This window comes from Nyctereutes procyonoides, unplaced genomic scaffold (genome assembly GCF_905146905.1).
Source record: "Nyctereutes procyonoides isolate TBG_1078 unplaced genomic scaffold, NYPRO_anot_genome, whole genome shotgun sequence".
In the NCBI taxonomy this organism is placed as follows: Eukaryota; Metazoa; Chordata; class Mammalia; order Carnivora; family Canidae; genus Nyctereutes; species Nyctereutes procyonoides.
In genome coordinates, this window is record NW_026575126.1 from 21,802,778 (window position 1) to 21,822,583 (window position 19,806).

Sequence of the window (19,806 nt, forward strand, 5' to 3'; positions counted from 1 at the left end):
ACTGAAGACAGCACTAAACCACTGAGCCACCTGGGCTGCCCTATTTATTTAGATAAATGTGTTGTACATGGTTATTTGAAATAGTGAGATGGTAATACATAAAGATTAGCTTCATAATATAGCTAAGAAAAAGTGCGGAAGAGTAACTAGTTGTCTCTGTAAAACTTAGGATAATTTTTATGGTAGGGTATTGACTTTGTTTTCACAAAGTGAATAAATGTGGGTGGACACATTCTGGACATGTGCAAAGGCATAGAAGTATAAAAGAGCATCACTGCTGAAGAATATGTAATTTTGTGTACTTATAAATGGATAGATGTAGTAGGAAGTGAGGCAAGAAATACAGGTTTGATCTAGACTATAAATGCCTTTTTTGTAATGCCAAAGGACTTATATTTTAATCTGGAGAGCATAAATAGGCAATTGAGGTTTTTAGGTAGAGATGTGACATTTAAGTATTTGGAGCTTTTTAAGGAAGTAGAATGGCTATTGGCATTCTGAAATTGAAACCTTTGCAAGGACATTTTTTGGGGGTGCAGATTAATCATAATCATAATAGATTAGAAAGCTAGTGTAAAGGAAGAGATTGTTTATCTTTATGCTGGTTATGAGACATACCAAAAATATAAGGACACAAAAATTGAAAGCAAAGGAATTGAAAGAAATATTTCAGGCAAATAGTCACTAAAATAAAGTAGATATAGCTATCTTAATATCACACAGAATAGATTTAAGTGCAACAAGCATTACTAGAGTTAAAAAGGACTCTTATAGGGGTGCCTAGGTGGCTCAGTTGGTTAAGCATCTGACTCTTGATTTCAGCTCAGGTCATGATCTCGTTCATGGTTGTGAGATTGAGCCCTGTGCTGGGCGTGGAGCGTGCTTAATATTCTCCTTCTCTCTCTCCTCCTTCCCCCTCCCCATGTCTCTCTTTCCCTCTTTAAAAACAAAAACAAAACCTTTGTATATTGTTTAAGTAATACTTAGGCAAGAGCCCTAAAGATTCTAAAGTTGTATGAATTTAATAGTAAAATTTCAAATGGAAATGAACAAGTCTGTAATATAGGAACATTTTTACACATTTACTAGGAATTGTTAGACTAGTAACAAGAAAGCAAGAAGTTGAAGAGTTGAATGATAATTTATAATCTTGGTCTAATGTATGTATATATGGAATCCTGTATCCAACAATTTAAAAATTCATATTCTTTCAAGCACTTCTAGAAAATTTGTAATCTTTTACATCACTGTGCAGAAAGTATGAGTTTCAATAAACACCAAACGATTGATGTTGTACATATTACCTTCTCAGACTCTAGTACAATTAGGTTAGAATGTAATCCCCCCAAATCATGTATATTCAGCAATTTAAAGCCAGCCGTCTTGCTACTTAACCATTGAAGAAATTAGGATAAAGATTAGAAAACTTTTAGAACAGAGTGATATTAAAAATATCACAGCTCATGGGCTGCAGCCAAAGATATTCTAAGGAAAATTTTTAGTCTCCTATGCATATGTTAAAATTAATGTATGAGTGGAAAAAATGAGCTAAAACATCTAATTTATGTAGTCAAGAGAAGGACAGTAGAAGAAAGAGCATCAAAAGAAAAATAGAAATTAGGAATATTGAAATAATAAAGGATGAAATGGTTGAATAGAAAACAAGAAAACAGAATCACTAAAACCTAAATCTGATTCTTTTCATAATGACCAAACTAATGGGTATCATATTAGATTAATCAAGGAGACAAGGCACAAAAGGAATATTGGGATTGAAAAGGGACTTCAAATTACAGATTTAGCTATGATTTAAGAAATAAGGCCAAATACTATGAACCATTTTAGGATGGTAAATATGAAAACTTAGACTGAATAAATGATTTTTCAACAAAAATAATTTAACAGAACTTAAGAATAAATTGAAAACCTGAATAGATATATAGCCATTAGAGATATTGAATCAATAGTTAAAGTTCTGCCTACAAGAAAGAAACCAAACAGAACAATGGGGATGACAAAAGGAAATAGGCCCATTATGGCCTACAGTGGCTAAAATGAAAATGATTCACAATATCAAGTTTTGGCAAAGTTGTGGAGCCCCTGGAATTCTCATATATTTCTAGTAGGAGAGTAAATTGGTAGAAACACTTTGGAAAATTTTGCCATTATGTGCTCAGTAACGTAAGTCACCCTGAGATCCAGCATTCATGGCAACAAAAATGAGTGCATGTGTCTATCAAAAGATAGTTGCAAGAATATTCAAAGTGGCTTCATTCATAATTGCTAAATGTTAATCAAAAATAAAATCCATCAGTTGTGTTATAAATTAAGGAATATATGCATCAGTGAAAAAGAGCAACTATAGCTATTTAACATGAATGGATATCACAGATATAATGTTAAGCAGAAAAGCCAGATGTAAAAGAATATAGTACATTTCCATAAGAAATCAATAATAGGCAAAATTGATGATGTTAAAAGTCCAAAAAAGTGCTTACCTTTTTGGGTAAAGAATATTGACTGAGTGGGTACACCAGGGAGCCTTTTCAGTTCTTGAAATATTCTGTATTTGATCTGGATAGTAGTTATGTGGATGTATACATATACAGAAGTTCATTCACTTCTACATTTTACTCAGTAAAAAATTAAAAACTAAGTTAAATAAAATATCTACAGAAAATAAGTACAATCTTAATGTTTTATTTATTATTTTAAAAGAGATTTTATTTCTTTATTCATTCATGAGAGACACAGAGAGAGAGACAGAATGGCAGAGACACAGGCAGAGGGAGAAGCAGGCTCCATGCAGGGGGCCTGACGTGGGACTCCCATCCTGGGTCTCCAGGATCAGGCCCTGAGCTGAAGGCAGCGCTAGACCGCTGAGCCACCCGGGCTGCCCACAATCTTTTTTTTTTTTTAATTTTTATTTATTTATGATAGTCACAGAGAGAGAGAGGCAGAGACACAGGCAGAGGGAGAAGCAGGCTCCATGCACCGGGAGCCCGATGTGGGATTCGATCCCGGGTCTCCAGGATCGCGCCCTGGGCCAAAGGCAGGCGCCAAACCCCTGCGCCACCCAGGGATCCCTGCCCACAATCTTAATGTTTTAAAATGTGCTCAGGATTTGTATTAATCGGGTATAGTTAGACACACAGACATGGAAATGACTGTCATGAAGAAGGAAGTTATACTCACAAATCTCTAGATAAACAGGAGACATGACAGGCCATGCAGGGGGCCATGCAGGGAAACATCAGGGTCGGTCAGGAGACAGAGAGTTGGGAAAAAAAAAAAAAAAGGTGAGCAAGAGATGTTATTGTGGTTTCTGCAGGAAGGAACAGTTAAGGAAGAAACAGGTTTAGGATTGGGTAGTATGAATAATCTCAGTGGGCTGGAATGTAAGGCTGTCCTGAGTTGTCTAGTACCTGGTCCTGAGGTAATTAGGACAGGGCATTATTGGCCCTGAGTGTAAGAGCCAAAGAGAGGAGTGAGGAGCAGGCTCTTGATTAGATTGCTTATGAAAGGTACACTTCCAGGTGAGTAGTTTACTGTCTCTAAGAATTGGCTAACCCTGGGAGGGTCAGTCTTCCTAGGATCTGTAAGGCCCCAGATGTCAAAACATCAGAATAAAAGGAAATGCTTAATTTAATGGAGAAAATTATAAAATTTTATTGAAAATCTTAAAATAAGATCTAACTTACAAAGTATATACCAGTGCTTGCTTCAACAGCACATATAATAAAATGAAATATATACTATTTTTCCAAAAGGAAACCTAATAAAGTATCAGTTTTTCCCAAAATAATTGATATAGTCAATACAATTCCAATCAATATCCCAACAGATTTTTGGTAAAATGTATTAAACTGACCCAAAAATCATATGGAAGAACCAAGGTCCAAGAATAAGTGAGGCAGTTTTGAAGTTGTAGATCAAAGTGGAGAACACGCCTGAAGATACCAGGACTTCTGAAGTTATATGAAATTAAGTTAATGTGATGTTGGTATAGGAATAAACAAATAAACAAACAAAAATCAGTTGTATAGAACAGACCCTTTTTACCAAACACACAGACAATGGAAACTTGATATGTTAACAGGTGACATTGCAAAGAATAGAAGAATCAAAAAGTTAAGATGTTGGACAGACTGACATTGTTTGTTTCATCTGTGGTATAGTGAGAAGGGTACAATGTCATTTATGTAGTGTGCTCCCAAGAATGAGTACCCTAAATCTCCTCATGAGGAAACCGGCAAGGTTAAGCAGATATTTAGCAGCATGCATTCACTGATTTACTGAATTTCTCACTTGGTACACATTAACAATCTAGAGAACAGAAGAAAACCCTAGTTTGACGTGTTTCTCTCATGGTGAAGCACAAAGGCTTAAGAAATAGTAGATAGTTGAGAAAAAGAGGGAAGCAGGATGAGAAAAACATGTTGTAGTGATAATTTACTTCCAAATAGCTTAAGTAGCTGCTGCACATTATGTTAGCATTGGTCATAGGTCGTTTAACTTTATATATCATCACATTAGGAAGTAAAAGAAGGAAGAATCATTGAATCACAGTAAACACAGAATTGACCATCAGCTTCTGGCATTCTGGCATTTGAAGATCTCATCTGCGTGACTTTTCAGTACCAATGTCAGAATAGACCTTTGAGTAACCTTTGTGTGTGTAACAAATACATATATATATGAAATGTTTTTTTCTACATACTAAACAGAGAATGCTCATACTCCCCTATATAAGAGAAAATTATTTTGCATGGCATGATTCTAAAAGCACGTTTTTTTGTGCGCCTTATTTGACATTAATTTTGTATCAGTAGTCTGTGTACCCAGATGGTTCAGAGCAAGACCCCACCTTCTTCTTAGATTATACATCATGCTTACTACTTAGTATTTGTGAGGACATACCTTAGGCATACTGTTTAATCTTTCTGGGTGCTAGTTACAAAATAAGGATAATCCTTGATTTACTGAGTTGTAACCATTTGATTAGGTATATAAAGCAGGTAAAACTTTCTGTGGGACATTATAAATGTTCAATAAATTCAAGCTATTGTTGTAAAAAAAAAAAAGAAAGAAAGAAAGTTGTTCTGACTTACAGAAAGCTGAGATATTCCAGATTAAATGAACTAAAGATATAACTAAAAGCAGTGTGTGATCCTGGATCAGAAGGAAAAAAAAAAAGATCTATAAAGAACATTATTGGAATAACTGATAAAACTTACATATGAATTATATGTTAGATAATAGTATTGTAACAATTTTAGATTTCTTGAATTTGATAGTTGTGGTTATATGAGGCAGTGTCTGTTTTCTTAGGATACATGCTATTTAAGAGTGAATTCTAATTTCAATAGAATGTAGTTCAGTACAAAAAAATCTCGAGAGAAAAACCAATTGTAAGATATCAAAAATCAGTGAATCTGCATTAAAGGGTACCAATTTGAAATTTAAAAAACAAAAAAGTCAATGTTCCTGGGAGAATTGATTATTAATATAAAAAAATTAAATTAGATCCCTGCTTTAGGAGTGCTGACAAAACTGACTCTATTTTTGGCCCTCTGTCTTTTTCATGTTCACTGGATTACCTCTCCGGCTACGTGTTCCAGGACCCTTGGAGAAAAATATACATACATACCTTAGAAATGCTTATTAAGGTGTAGGGATAGGGGGAGGCTTGCTTTGGCCTCTCAGGAATCTGTTAGAAATAACATTGTCTTTCCCCTTTTGGATGCACAGGTTAAGTGCCACAAGATCTAATTAAAGGTTCGCTGTCAGTTAGATGCATGCAAACCCTTCGATCTCACCACAGTGTCTTCTCCCTGCCCCCCCCCCCATGTGTCCTCTTGCTTTATAAAATCTATAGATTAATGTCTGGACTTTATGGAGAGTAGCCATGGTTCTACATGGATTTTTGCTAACCGATATCTCCATACTCCCCCACCCTCCATTAAGTTACCTTGAATAAAACTGTGTGTGACCTATACGGAGTGGTGTGCTTTGTTTTCTGGTCTCAAAGTACTTTCTCAGTTTGGGGGATACTTTACTGTCCCTCCCCTATCTCCTACCTGTATACAAAAAACTATTCCAGATGGGTTTAAGACCCAATTGTGAAACGTAAAACTTTTAGAGAAAATACAGAGGAATGGTTTCCATGATGTCTCATGGAAGGAGGCAGAATGTTTTAAAATGAGATCCAGATATATGTTAATCAATTGAATTTAAATAAATGAGATCCAGAAAGCTTAAGTACTATAGGAAAAGATGGCTAAATTTAAAATGCATTAAAATAACAACTTCCTGTTCTATAAAACACATCATTTAAAAAATGAAAAAGACAAGACAGATACTCGGGGAAGTATTTGCAAATAATTTAATTCACAAAGATTCGTATCCAGAATTTATAAGACCTCTGAAAAATGAGGAAGAAAAGGGAGGGGGAAAATCTAGTAATAAAGACAAAGAATCTGAACAGGTAAAGGACAAGAAATCCAAATGGCAAATGGAGCTTGGAAGATTGCTCAACTACACTTGATCAAAAATGCAGATTAAAACTACAATGAGGTTGTAAGAGTATAGTCACAACACTATTATATTGGCAAAAGTTTTTAATTTGGTGACGATTGTAATAACCTACTCAGCATTCATTATGTGTAAACACTTTTCTAAGTGCTTTTAGTGTTTGACTCATTTGCTTCTTAAATATCCACATGAGATTGATAACATCCTCATTTTACAAGTGAGGAAACTCAATTAGAGAGAGATTGAGAACAAACAGTGGTAGAGTTAGAATTTAAACCCAATAGCTCAAAAAATAAATAAATAAAAATAAACCCAATAGCTCTAGGGCCCACTGGATTGAATAGCATATCAGAGGTAGTAGTGCAAAATGGTTAAGTAAAGGATTTTGGAAATAGGTTATATTCACTGTAACCTGTGAGGTCTTGGACAAGTTACATAAGCTGTGAGTGTCTTGCTTTTGGCACTTACCTTCATTATAGATTGTTGAGAGGCTTATGTAGGTATTTTATTATTATATACTGCTTCTCTAAGCATGGGTAAAAGTGTAGTACAAGAGAAACTCATACACATTTTTGGTTGGGAGTATAAATTGATACAAATGCTGTGCTAATTTTTAAAAAAGATTTAATAAAGTTGAAGTGCTCCTACATATTACTTTCAACTTTGAAATACTTTGGAAAATATCAAGCAGTTCAGCTCCTAATTATCTTATACTCTTCCACATATTGCTGAGAAGCTGTACACTGGGATGCTCATTGCATTGAGTTGGTATAAGTGGAAACAACCCCAATGTCTATCAAATGAAAAAGGAATAAATTACAGTATTTTCATTTAATAGAATAGCATACCCTAGGTTTTAAAAAATGATTTATAGTCATAAAGATGATCATAGTTCTTGAACAATACTGAGTAAAAGCAATCTGCAGAAGGATATATATAGTACAATGCTATAAACATATATAGTGTGATCACATAAAGTATAAAAACATGGAAGAAACTATGATGTTCTATTTAATGTAAGATTACACAGATTTTAAGGTGCACCATTATTTAGGTAGTCACCAAGAAAAAATATCACCGTGAAACTATTATGTACCATTAATTATAAAATACATACCAATTATAGAGATGTTAAAAATTTGAAAACAATGTGCCTCTTGGAATAAATGAACTGTGATGTATTATTTGTGGGTTTAGGTTAACATGGGAATATACAAAATGTATTGTAAAAAAAAAAGAACCAAAAAACTAAGGTTAACTCTGTAATACTAATCAAGGGAATGGGATTTGGAAGGGACACACAGAGATGTCAACTCTGTAATGTCTATAACATTTTCTTTGCTTAAAATAGAAAAATGCCACGTAAGGCAAAAATAGAGAAGATTCTTTGAAGCTGGTTTGGGAGTACATAGATGTATTTATACTTTTCTCTGTGGTTGAAATATGTCTTAACTTTTTTTTAAGTTGGTGGTGAAGAAAAGATAAAAGTAAAGGTAGATAAGTTTGGCTTGAAAGGAAGGATGAGAGAAGAAAGCAAATGGAGGGTTTTGTTCATTTCAGTGCGAAATACAGGTATCCTATGCTTTCTTAATTCTAGCTACTCAGACTAAGTAATGGAATATATTCTCTTAGATTTTCAGATAGATGCCTTATTGTTCCCATTTATCTGAAACTTAGGAATCAAATAGATACTTCACTTCTGCTGTCATCAGTTGCTATCCAAACTTAACCACATAGATTTAGAAAGTAAGAGATACTTCCACAGAATCTGAAAGTCAGTAGAGAGAAGGCTGGAAGTATGGAAGGTAGGTTATGTCCCTGAAAGGGAAGACTGGAGATCTAGAGTAGAGAGGAATTCAACCTTGACAAGAGGAGGTTCACTAACTTTCCTTACACTAGAAAGAATATGATGAGAAGAGGTTTAAATAATAGAAAAACTTTTCAGTGTGGGTATGATATTAACCACATTTCAGCCCAGTATCAATTCAACGTGAAAAGTATGAGGAAAGGTCAGGGTCAACTAAAACAGCGCTGGGATGCCTGGGTGGCTCAGCGGTTGAGCATTTGCCTTTGGGTCAGGGTGTGATCCCTGGATTCCTGGGATGAGTTCTGCATCAGGCTCCTTGCATGGAGCCTGCTTCTCCTCCCTCTGCCTGTGTCTCTGCCTCTTTCTCTCTGTGTCTCTCAGGAGTAAATAAATAAAAAATCTTTTTAAAAATAAAAAACAACTAAGTGCTTAGTAGTGGTTGGATTTTGTTGTTCAGATTTTTGTATCTTTTAGATATATCTTCTGAAATATGTTTTTGAGAATTTACTTGCCCTTTGCAACGGTTACAGGATTTACTGTGTATTTTTAATATATTAGACAGTGGACTGATTCTGTAATAACTGATCTTTGAAAATTTATACAGCTTAGGCCACTTCTCTTAATCTGTCTTTTCCAGATAGAGAACAAAATTGCCAACACATAAAAATGTATATATGTTTCAAAGCTTATTAAGTGTTTTATATTTCATTTTTCATACTGATAATAGTGAAGAAATTTTTGTAGTCTCTGGGCTTCATTTTGTAGTTTAAGTCTTTTTAGTACTGCTCTTTTTTAGTACTTCGTATATCCATTTTTCCTTAAAATATAGATTACTTTGGAATTTGACTAGTCAAATGCAGAGCATTCTTTACTTTTATTAATTATCCCTCTTTAAATTTTAGAGCTGAACGACAAAGGAATGAAGCACTATATAATGCCGAAGAGCTGAGTAAAGCTTTCCAACATTATAAAGAAAAAGTGGCTGAAAAACTGGAAAAGGTAAGAAGGAGATATGCCAATTCAGTGTTTTGTTTTGTTTTGTTTTTTTGCCAATTCAGTGTTTTATGTTACTGTCTATATTCTAAATCTAAAAATAGACATAAATAGAATATATTTGTTTATAAGTAAAACAGAATAATTTTTATGACCTCATAATAAAATAGTTGGAATAAAAACATTTATAAATATTGGTGAAGGCTGGTGTTTATAATCTTCTTACAATAAGCAGAAACTTTTTTATCCAAAGTGGAAAAAGAAAGGAGACAAGGAGAAGAACAACATATAGAGAAAGGAAAAAATAACGCAGAGAAGGATGAGGTGATTGAGCAGAGGTTGGAGCTGTAGACATAGATGCAGAAAATTTATTCCCATCACCTCAGTGAAAATGAAGGCAGGGTAGACTGTATAGCCTTCAGGTGGTCTCCCTGGACCTACCACCCTGAGAGGGTCTGTCTTTTGCCTCTCAGAGGGAAGATTCCTTGAACAGATTCTGCATAGTAGTATAGTAGCTTTTTTACATTCATTTAATATTTTCAAGTAATACCAGATGGATAATAAAACCTGTTTGGAGGAAGGCCACAATGCTGAATATTCAGACGTTGAGCTCAGAAGGTCTGGTCAATGGATACTGACACAAGAGACTTCTTTTTGTCTTGAGATAATAATTGAAAGAGAGGAAGTTAATGATTCTGTTCAAAGAAAGGTAGAAGGGTAAAAGAAATATTATTAAAAATATAATAATACAAATACCATATGATTTTACTTATACGTGAAATCTAAAACCCAGACAAACAAAAAGCAGAATCAGACTTGTAAATCAAGAAAACAAACTGATGGTTCATAGAGTAAGCGAGTGAGGGGGAGGGCAAAGTAGGTAAAAGGGAGTAGGGGATACAGACTTCCAGTTATGGAATGAATAAGTCACAGGAATGAAAGATGCAGCATGGGAAATATAGTCAATGGTATTGTAATAGTGTTATATGGGTCAGATGGTAGCTACACTTGTGGTGAGTGTAGCTTAATGCATAGAGTTGTTGGGTTACTGGGTTATACAACTGAAACTAATTTAACATTGTATGTTAACTATATTTCAATAAAAAAATTTTTAAATCGGGATCCCATTTGGTACTGGTCTTAAGTGTAAATTAAATCACTGTTTTGAAAGCCTTGGAGAAGGTTCCTGTGGGAATGAAATACCACAAAAGGGATTTTTAATAAGGTAATCCATAGCGGGAAGTAGAATGCTCAGTGTGGGGGTGGAGATGTCCTCAGGAGAGTGAGGATTTTATACAGGAAAGAGAAGAAAAGGTAAGATGATTTTTTTTTCACTTAAGATTATCAGTTTCAAACCATGCTCAGCAGAGCCCCATAGTTACACAGATGTAACAGAGGAAGTGGGGCAGATCTTCTGAGCCCTTCACTCCCACCACTCCAACCTGCGTGCTTGACTTTTACCTGTCTTAGACTTGGACTGTTATTTCAGTGGGGGTATTCAGTGGCTAAAATTTCAAAAATTACTTCAAAAATATTGCAGTATAGTTAGCCTTTAGTAACATGATGCAGCATCCCTACATGAGTTGCGTGCCTTGCTCCTGTGAGGCCAGAACATTCGCTTTCAGATGATAGTACCATTGCCCTTCTGTTACAGGCTCTTAACCATCTCTGAACAGGTGGTTGAGTTCCCCTCCCTGTCCTTTGTTACTGCCCAGGAAGTTTACTTAGCTTCTTTCACTACAAGGCTAGGGACTTAAACTTGTGAAGTACTTACTCTACTTTCCTGCTTATTTCTGAAATCACTACTTTTTAGTTTGAAACACCTAAAATTTATGACCACAGTAGTATGTCCACTTAAAACAAATTATTGTTTTAGGTTCAAGTTGAAGAAGAAATATTAGAGAAAAATCTAATTAGCTGTGAAAAAGAAAATAAAAGGCTACAGGAAAAGTGTGGTCTATATAAAAGTGACCTTGAAATTCTGAAAGAGAAATTAAGGTACAGTATCCTGTTGTGGAAAAAGGATTTTTGTCTGGAAATGGAAAAAAAACCTGAAACATTTTAAAACAGATTATTTTGTATATTGTATTTATTGTAATTATGGCCTTAAATTACATAGAAAGATAGGTTTCATGACTGAAATTCTTTTCTAGGTACAACATTAAGATTTTTAATGAATAAAACATGTTAATATTAATATACTTCTAAATACACACACATCATATCCCTATAGTGTGACAACATTAACTGGTAAGTAAAGTATGTGTTCTTCAAATCATGAAGAATCACCTAGTCCAGCCTTCTCATTTCAGAGATATTAACAGTCTGATAAAGGAAACTGCGATGTATATCAGAACTTCATTTTTGTTAAATATTATTCTGCTGTATGGATGTACCACATTTTATTTATCCATTCACCAACAGTTCTAAAGATTGGATTGTTCTAATGTTTGACATGTTTTTTTAAGAATATTTTATTTATTCATGAGAGACACACACACATACACACACACACACACACACACACACAGAGAGAGAGAGAGAGAGAGAGAGAAGCAGAGACACAGGCAGAGGAAGAAGCAGGCTCCATGCAGGGAGCCTGACGTGGGACTCTATCCTATGTCCCCAGGATCACGTCCTGGGCTGAAGGTGGCGCTAAACCGCTGAGCCACCCGGGCTTCCCTTGACATTTTTTTTTATAGGCGTGTGTGTATGTGTATGTGTGTGTGTGTGTGTGTGTGTGTGTGTGTGTGTATTTGAAAATAATGCTGCCTAGTAATCTGTTAATGGTTACTGTTTTTTGGAGTTATGGCTAAATAGTTCATGACTTTTCCTTATGTAATCTAAAACTTTCTTGATGTTGTGATATGTTGAATTAGGATTTTGAGTTATATCTCCTGTCTTATACTTTTGAAAAGGGAGCAGAAGTACTTTGAAGATAATGGAGTTATCCTGCCTTCCTACTTACTGTGAGACACTGGCAAAGTTTCTATAACCTTTCTATACCTTGATTTTCTTATCTATAAACAGAGAGTGATAATAGTGCTGCTACCTACATAAAGTTGTGAGAGCACCTGGTGTGCAGAAAGTAGGCACTCAGTACATGTGAGCAGGTATTATTATTCCAGAATAAGGCTTTAAAATATTTTAAAAGTGATATTAACTAAATGTGACTACTGAAAATGAATGTATATTTTATTTTCATTATTGTGCTTTTTTTTTCTTCGTAGGCAGTTAAAAGAAGAAAATAACAGTGGTAAGGAAAAATTAAGGATCATGGCAGTGAAAAATTCAGAAGTTATGGCACAACTAACTGAATCTAGACAAAGTATTCTGAAGTTAGAGAATGAGTTAGAAGACAAAAAAGAAGTACTTAGAGAAAAATTTTCTCTAATGAATGAAAACCGAGAATTAAAACTCCGTGTTGCAGCACAGAATGAGCGACTGGATTTGTGTCAGCAAGAAATAGAAAGTTCAAGGGTGGAACTGAGAAGTTTGGAAAAAGTTATGTCCCAGTTGCCAGTAAGTATGGGTGAAAAAGAAAATTTTACTGAAATGCTTTATAAGAAGTCATCATCTTATGGTTGCTTTATTAGCTTTTATTGATTGATTGATTTTTACATATCTCTACTTTCAATCATGAATTTCTTTTGTACTCTCTTTTCTTTTTCTGCATTTAACTTTTCTACTCTTCCACTCTTTCTTAGACTTGTGGTGCCTTGTGTAAGAACGACTCAGGATTTTTTAAAAATAGCTTTGAGTAACATTGACATAATACAGAATTCACTCATTTTAATTGTACTCTTCAGTTATATTTAGTAAACTTACAGGTTTTGGAATAATCCCACAATCTAGCTTTCAAACATTTTTATCATCCCCAAAAGATCCCTTGTACCTATTTATAATTAGTCCCTGTATGCACACCCACCCCTAGGGAACCATCAATCTACTTTTCTGCCTCTAGAGATTTGTCTTTTCTGAGCATTTTATATAAATAAAACTATACAGTATAAAGTCTTTTGCATTCTAAATATTTTGGGAGATCATTCGTTGTGATATATATCAGTACTCATTTCCTTTTACTATTGAATATTCCATTGTATGGATATACCACATTTTATTTATCTATTCACCAATAGATGGACATTTGGATTGCTTCCACTTTTGGACTATTAAGAACAATGCTGCTATGAACATTTGTGTACAGCTTTTTGTGTGGATGTACTTTCATTTCTCTTGAGTTAGATACCTAGTAGTGGAATTTCTGGATCATATGATAAAGTTATGCTAAATTGTTTTCCAAAGTGGCTGTACCATTTTTTAAAAAGATTTTATTTATTTATTCATGAGAGACACAGAGAGAGGCAGAGACATAGGCAGAGGGAGAAACAGGCTCTGTGCAGGGAGCCCAATGTGGGACTCCATCCCAGGACCCCAGGATTACTACCTGAGCCAAAGGCAGACACTCAACTGCTGAGCCACCCAAGCATCCCTGGTTGTATCATTTTATGTTCTCACCAGGAATGTGTGAGGGGTCCTGTTTTTCCTCACCCTAGCCAACATTTTTTATTATCTATCTCTTAGATTATAGCAACCTTAATGGGTATGAAGTAGTATCACATTGTGGTTTTAATTTGCATTTTTCTAATGACTAATAATGTTGAGCAGCTTTTTATGTACTTATTAGAATGCACAGAACATTAAAATGTCTTTATGATAGTGCTGACTACCATTTTTCTTTCAGTTATATATATGACCATATGTATAAATGAGATTAGGAAAAAGGTAAATATAACTGGGTCAGAAATCATTATTTATTAAATAAAAGAAGCATTTATTAAAAGAAATCCATTATTGATAGGTATAAAATAAAAGTGAGATCAAGAGACTATATATATATATATATATATATATATATATATATATATATAAATAAACATATATAAATGTGTCATGGCTGGTTTCAAATACATTTGGATGGGTGGTAGACTCTTATGAATTTTAAACTGTAATGGAATTAACAAGCTACGGGGACCTGAGAACTCATCTTATTCAATGCTGTCATTTTATTTATGAAGAAACATAGCACCAAGGAAGTAAGTAGCTTTTAAATTAGCTAATAGAATTAAAACTAGAATGTATGATTCTTGGTTCCCAGCCCTCTGCTATATCTACTGTTCAAGGATTCTAATTATTTGTTTAGGTTTTTAATGTACTGCTTTTGAAATTTGATAGTAATTAGATGCAGATAACATTCATTTAAAATTGATATTCTCATTTGACTCAACATCAAGAATTACTTTGTATGTGATTCTGAAATTGGTGTGGTAATATATGCTTGTTTCGATTTTTTTTTTAAGCTTTATTCATCCATTCAAGAAAGACACAGAGAGAGAGAGAGAGAGAGGCAGAGGGAGAAGCAGAGGGAGAAGCAGGCTCCATGCAGGGAGCCTGTCCTGGGACTCGATCCCGGGTCTCCAGGATCATGCCCCAGGCCGAAGGCAGGCAGTAAACCGCTGAGCCACCCAGGCTGCCCTGATTTGATGTTTTATGCAGTGATAATAATAACATGGTTTGGAAATGTGAATTTTTTTCATTTCTAGAAAGCCTGGTTTGGTTGTAGTCATTAAGTGCTTATCTTGCCCCTTTTCACAACTAATTTTAAAAATTCTCTATTGTTCAAACATACAGAAAAGCAGAGACCAATGCAGCATACCATTTGCTAAATCTGAGTAACATATTAGGATATTCACTTCAGATTTTTTAGAATACAATTTTACAGATAAATAAAGCCTCTTTATGTACTGTGTTGGATCCCAATCCTTCCCACCTCTTCTCCGAGGTAGGCATTATTCCAAAACTCATGTATATCCTTCTTATCCATATTTTAAATATTGCCACATATGAATGCTCTAGAAAAACATATATAGCTAATCTATTTTGGAAAATACTACATGTGCCTCTGTTATTTTCACTTAATGGTATGTTATATGATGTCTCCAAATGATTTATATAATGCAGGTTTATTTGAACTCTTGTGGTTTTCCTGTTAACATTTTATAATGTATTTATACATAGCTCCTATTGATGGACATTATGTTGTTTCTATTAATTCACAAAAGTTTTCAATTGGTGTTCTGAATAATAAAACAATTGCATCATAGATGTTGTAAGTTTATATATGTTTGTTTTTAAATTTTCAGTTAAAAAGAGAAATGTTTGGTTATAAATCATCTCTTTCTAAACACCAGATGAGTAGTTTGTCAAACAAGGAAGACATTGGCTGCTGTGAGGCAAATAAAATGGTGATTTCAGAATTGAGGTATGGTTTTCAGATGCTTAAGTTGTAGCAAATACAATGTTGTTTTTTTTTAATTGGTAATTAAAATCTTTGAGAAGATGAAAAATATACAAAAAGTTCTACAAATATAACAAATATCTGTGTTTCCACAACTAAGAATTGATTCTTAACATTCTGTGATAGTTTTTTCAAATGTGTTTAAGTAAGAACTAAAGACATTATGAGGTTTCCCTTCCCACTATCTCGAGAATTCTTCTTCTAAGTATACACCATCCTGAATTGGGTATATATTCTTCAGTCCATTTTGTATATGTTTATATCCACATATGTAAAATACACTATGTGCTTATATCGTTTGTAATTTTGCTTTTTCAATCAGCATTATTTTTTAAGTTCATACATTTGAGGTAGGTAGTTAAGAGTGACTGATCAATGGGTGGATTAGTATGGTTAGTCTATCCTATAACGGTATCACTATTTATTGATAGTTACCTTGTTTCTGGTTTTCTTCTATTAGAAACAGTGCTGCAGGGGATCCCTGGGTGGCGCAGCAGTTTGGCCCAGGGCGCGATCCTGGCGACCCGGGATCGAGTCCCACGTCGGGCTCCCGATGCATGGAGCCTGCTTCTCCCTCTGCCTGTGTCTCTGCCTCTCTCTCTCTCGCTGTGACTATCATAAATAAAAAAAAAAAAAGAAAGAAAGAAACAGTGCTGCAAAATATATACCTTTACATGTTTCCTTTTATAATATGCCAGAGTTTCTCCAGTATATATTCCTAAAAGTGAAATTGCTGGGTAATGGTACGTGTACATTTTTAGTTTTACTATGTACTATCAAGTTTTTAAAGTAGGTGAACTAGTTTACATTCCACTCAATGGTATATAAGAATTTCCACATCTTGCCCAGTAGTTAATAAATATCAGAGTTCTAAAATTTTTGCTAACTTGAAAGGTAAAAATGGTATATTTATATAGGATATTTCTAATTTTGGTGTATTTTATTTTGTTCCAGGATTAAGCTGGCAATAAAGGAGGCAGAAATTCAAAAGCTTCAGGCAAACTTGGCTGCAAATCAATTATCTCAGAGTCTTACTGGTTGTAATGACAAACAAGAAAGTGGCAAATTAAATAGTTTAGAGACAGAACCAGTAAAACTAGGAGGTAATCAACTAGGTGAGTGTATTGAATTGAATTCTTAAAAAAAATAAATAAAATAAATTGAATTCTTTAATTCTAAGTCTTTTATGATAGTTTTTTAGAGAAATGGATTACCAGTTTAGTTTCTATTATTGATAATCTGGTAGTACTACTTGTGGGTTGGTAAGACAACAAAAATTTCAAAATTGTTGAACTTTGCATTATTTTTAAAAAATGTACTTAACTGAGATGAGTATTTACTTGACATCTGAAATCACTGTCTTGAAAAGATATCTGCACTCTCTGTTCATTGCGGCATTGTTTACAATAGCCAAGATATGGATACAACCTAAACATCCATCAACAGATGAATGGATAGAGAAAATGTGGTATATATACAATGAAATATTATTCAGCCATAAAAAAGATACCCTACCACTTGTGACAACATGGATGAACCTTGAGGACATTAGGTTAAATGAGAAGTTAGGCAGAGAGACAAATACTGGATGATCTCACTTATGTATAAAATGTCAAAGCAAAATAACAAAACAACAACACAAACTCAGAACAAATTGGTGTTTGCCGGAGGGAAGCCAATGGGGTGGGGTGGGGAAAATGGGTAAATGTCGTCAAAAGGTACAAACTTTAAGTTATAAGATAAACAAGACCTGGACATATAATGTATAGAATGGTGACTATACTTAATAATACCATATTGTATATTTGAAAATTGTTGAGAGAGTAAATTTTAAAAGCTCTCCTGTCTCCCCAAACTTTGTAACTATATGTGATGATGGATGTTAAGTAGACTTATTGTGGTAATCATTTCAAAATATATACGTATATCATCATGTGGTATACCTGAATCTAATACAACATTATATATATGTCAATTATATGTAAAAAAAAATCAGCTGGAATAACTATACTAATTTCAAACAAAGCAGAGTTGAGACTGACAGAACTAGAAGGATAAATTAACAAACCCACATATATATTGAAGATTTCAAAACTACTTTCTCAGTTGCTCTTAGAACAAGTACACAGGGGGATCCCTGGGTGGCTCAGCGGTTTGGCGCCTGCCTTCAGCCCGGGCGTGATCCTGGAGTCCTGGGATCGAGACCCACATCAGGCTCCTGGCATGGAGTCTGCTTCTCCCTCTGCCTGTGTCTCTGCCTCTCTCTTTCTCCTTCCTTCCTTCCTTTCTTTCTTTCTTTCTTTCTTTCTTTCTTTCTTTCTTTCTTTCTTTCTTTCTTTCTCTTTCTTTCTTTCTTCTCTCTCTCTCTCTCTCTCTCTGTCTCTCATAAAAAAATGAATAAAATCTTAAAAAAAGAACAAGTACACAGAAAATCATTAGGGGGAAAGAAGACTTAAGTACTATAAACAAGTTTAATATGATTGACAGTCACTCAACCCAATAATCACCAGAATACACAATTTTCTCAAGTGCATTTAAAATATTCATCAAGATAGTCCATATGCTGGCCAATAAACTAAGTCTCAAAACATTTTTAAAAACTGAACTCCGGTTCCTTCATGAATTGATATCCACTACTGGTAACAAAAAGGTACCTGGAAAATTCTAAATACTTGGAAATAAACACAGGAGATATCATGATATTTTGAAATGAATAAAATGAAAAAATAACATATAAAAATTGGTGGGATGCAACTACAACATTGCCTAAAGATGAGTTTATACCTTTAAATACTTACATTTTAGAAAAGAAAAAAGTGTTTAAAATCTATAATCTAACATTTCACCATAAGAATAATTAAAGACAGAATTAAACCCAAAGAAAACTGAGAAGTATGAGGAATCCTGAAGGAAACATTGTTGTTTTTTTTTTTTTTAATTGAAGTATAATTAACGTAATGTGTTACATTGGCTTCAGGTGTACAATATAGTAATTGAACGTTTCTATACATTACTCAGTGTTCATCATGAGAAGTGTACTCTTAATCCCTTTTACCTATTTAACTCTTTCCCCCACCCTTTGGCAACCACCAATTTGTTCTTCATATTTAAGAATAGTTTTTTTGTCTTTGTTTTCTTTGTTCATTTGTTTCCTAAATTCCACAGATGAGTGAAATCATGCAGTATTTGTCTTTCTCTGACTTATTTCACTTAGCATGGTATTCTTGTGAGCCATTCATATTGTAAATGGCAAGATCTCATTCTTTTATATGGCTAATATTCCATTTTTCACATATACACACAAACACACACCCCATCATCTTTATCCATTCATTTATTGATGGACATTTGGGTTGCTTCTATATCTTGGCTGTTATAAATAATTGTGCAGTAACTATAGGGGTGTGTATATCTTTTTGAATTAGTGTTTTTATTTTCTTTGGATATATACTCAGTAATGGAATTACTGGATCATATGGTAATTCTGCTTTTAATTTTTTTTGGAACTTCTATCCTGTTTTCTAAGGGCCTGCACCAGTTTGCATTCCCACAAACAGTGTGTGAGTATTGCTTTTTCTCTACATCCTCAACAACACTTGTTTGTTGTTCATTGTGTTTTTGATTTTAGCTATTATGACAGGTGTGAAGTGATATCTTACTGAGGTTTTGCTTTGCATTTCCCTATGATTAATGATGCTGAACATTTTCTCATGTGTCTATTGCCATTTGTATGTCTTTTTTTTTTTTTAAGATTTTATTTATTCATGAGAGACACACAGAGAGAGAGGCAGAGACACAGGCAGAGGGAGAAGCAGGCTCCATGCAGGGAGACCAACGTGGGACTCGATCCCGGGTCTCCAGGGTCACGCCCTGGGCCGAAGGCAGGCTCCAAGCTGCTGAGCCATTCAGGGATCCCCCCCATTTGTATGTCTTTTGATGGAAATATTAGATGTCTTGGTTGTGGTGATGATTACAAGGGAAACATTTGACAAAATATCAAATTTTATATTTTATTTTATTTTATTATTATTTTTTTTTAAAGTTAATCGCCTCCTACAATCCAATTAGGAAACAGTAAGTGGCAGATCTAGGGCAACAACCCAAGTGTTTTTGT

The 19,806-nt window shown here is 34.3% G+C and overlaps 1 protein-coding gene across 7 annotated transcripts in view; it reads left to right on the top strand.

The window, feature by feature from the left end:
* The window catches only part of CCDC18 (coiled-coil domain containing 18), a 103,543-nt gene that overhangs the window by 14,385 nt on the left and 69,352 nt on the right, over positions 1-19,806 (top strand). For all 7 annotated transcript variants that reach the window (XR_008666397.1, XM_055339735.1, XM_055339734.1 and 4 more), the window contains 5 exons: positions 9,244-9,340; positions 11,211-11,332; positions 12,565-12,856; positions 15,538-15,656; positions 16,647-16,807. Coding sequence is in view for 6 of the 7 variants with exons in the window: in XM_055339735.1 (XP_055195710.1) it covers positions 9,244-9,340; positions 11,211-11,332; positions 12,565-12,856; positions 15,538-15,656; positions 16,647-16,807 (791 nt within the window). In the remaining variant the exon portion in view is untranslated. The remainder of the gene's footprint in view (positions 1-9,243; positions 9,341-11,210; positions 11,333-12,564; positions 12,857-15,537; positions 15,657-16,646; positions 16,808-19,806) is intronic.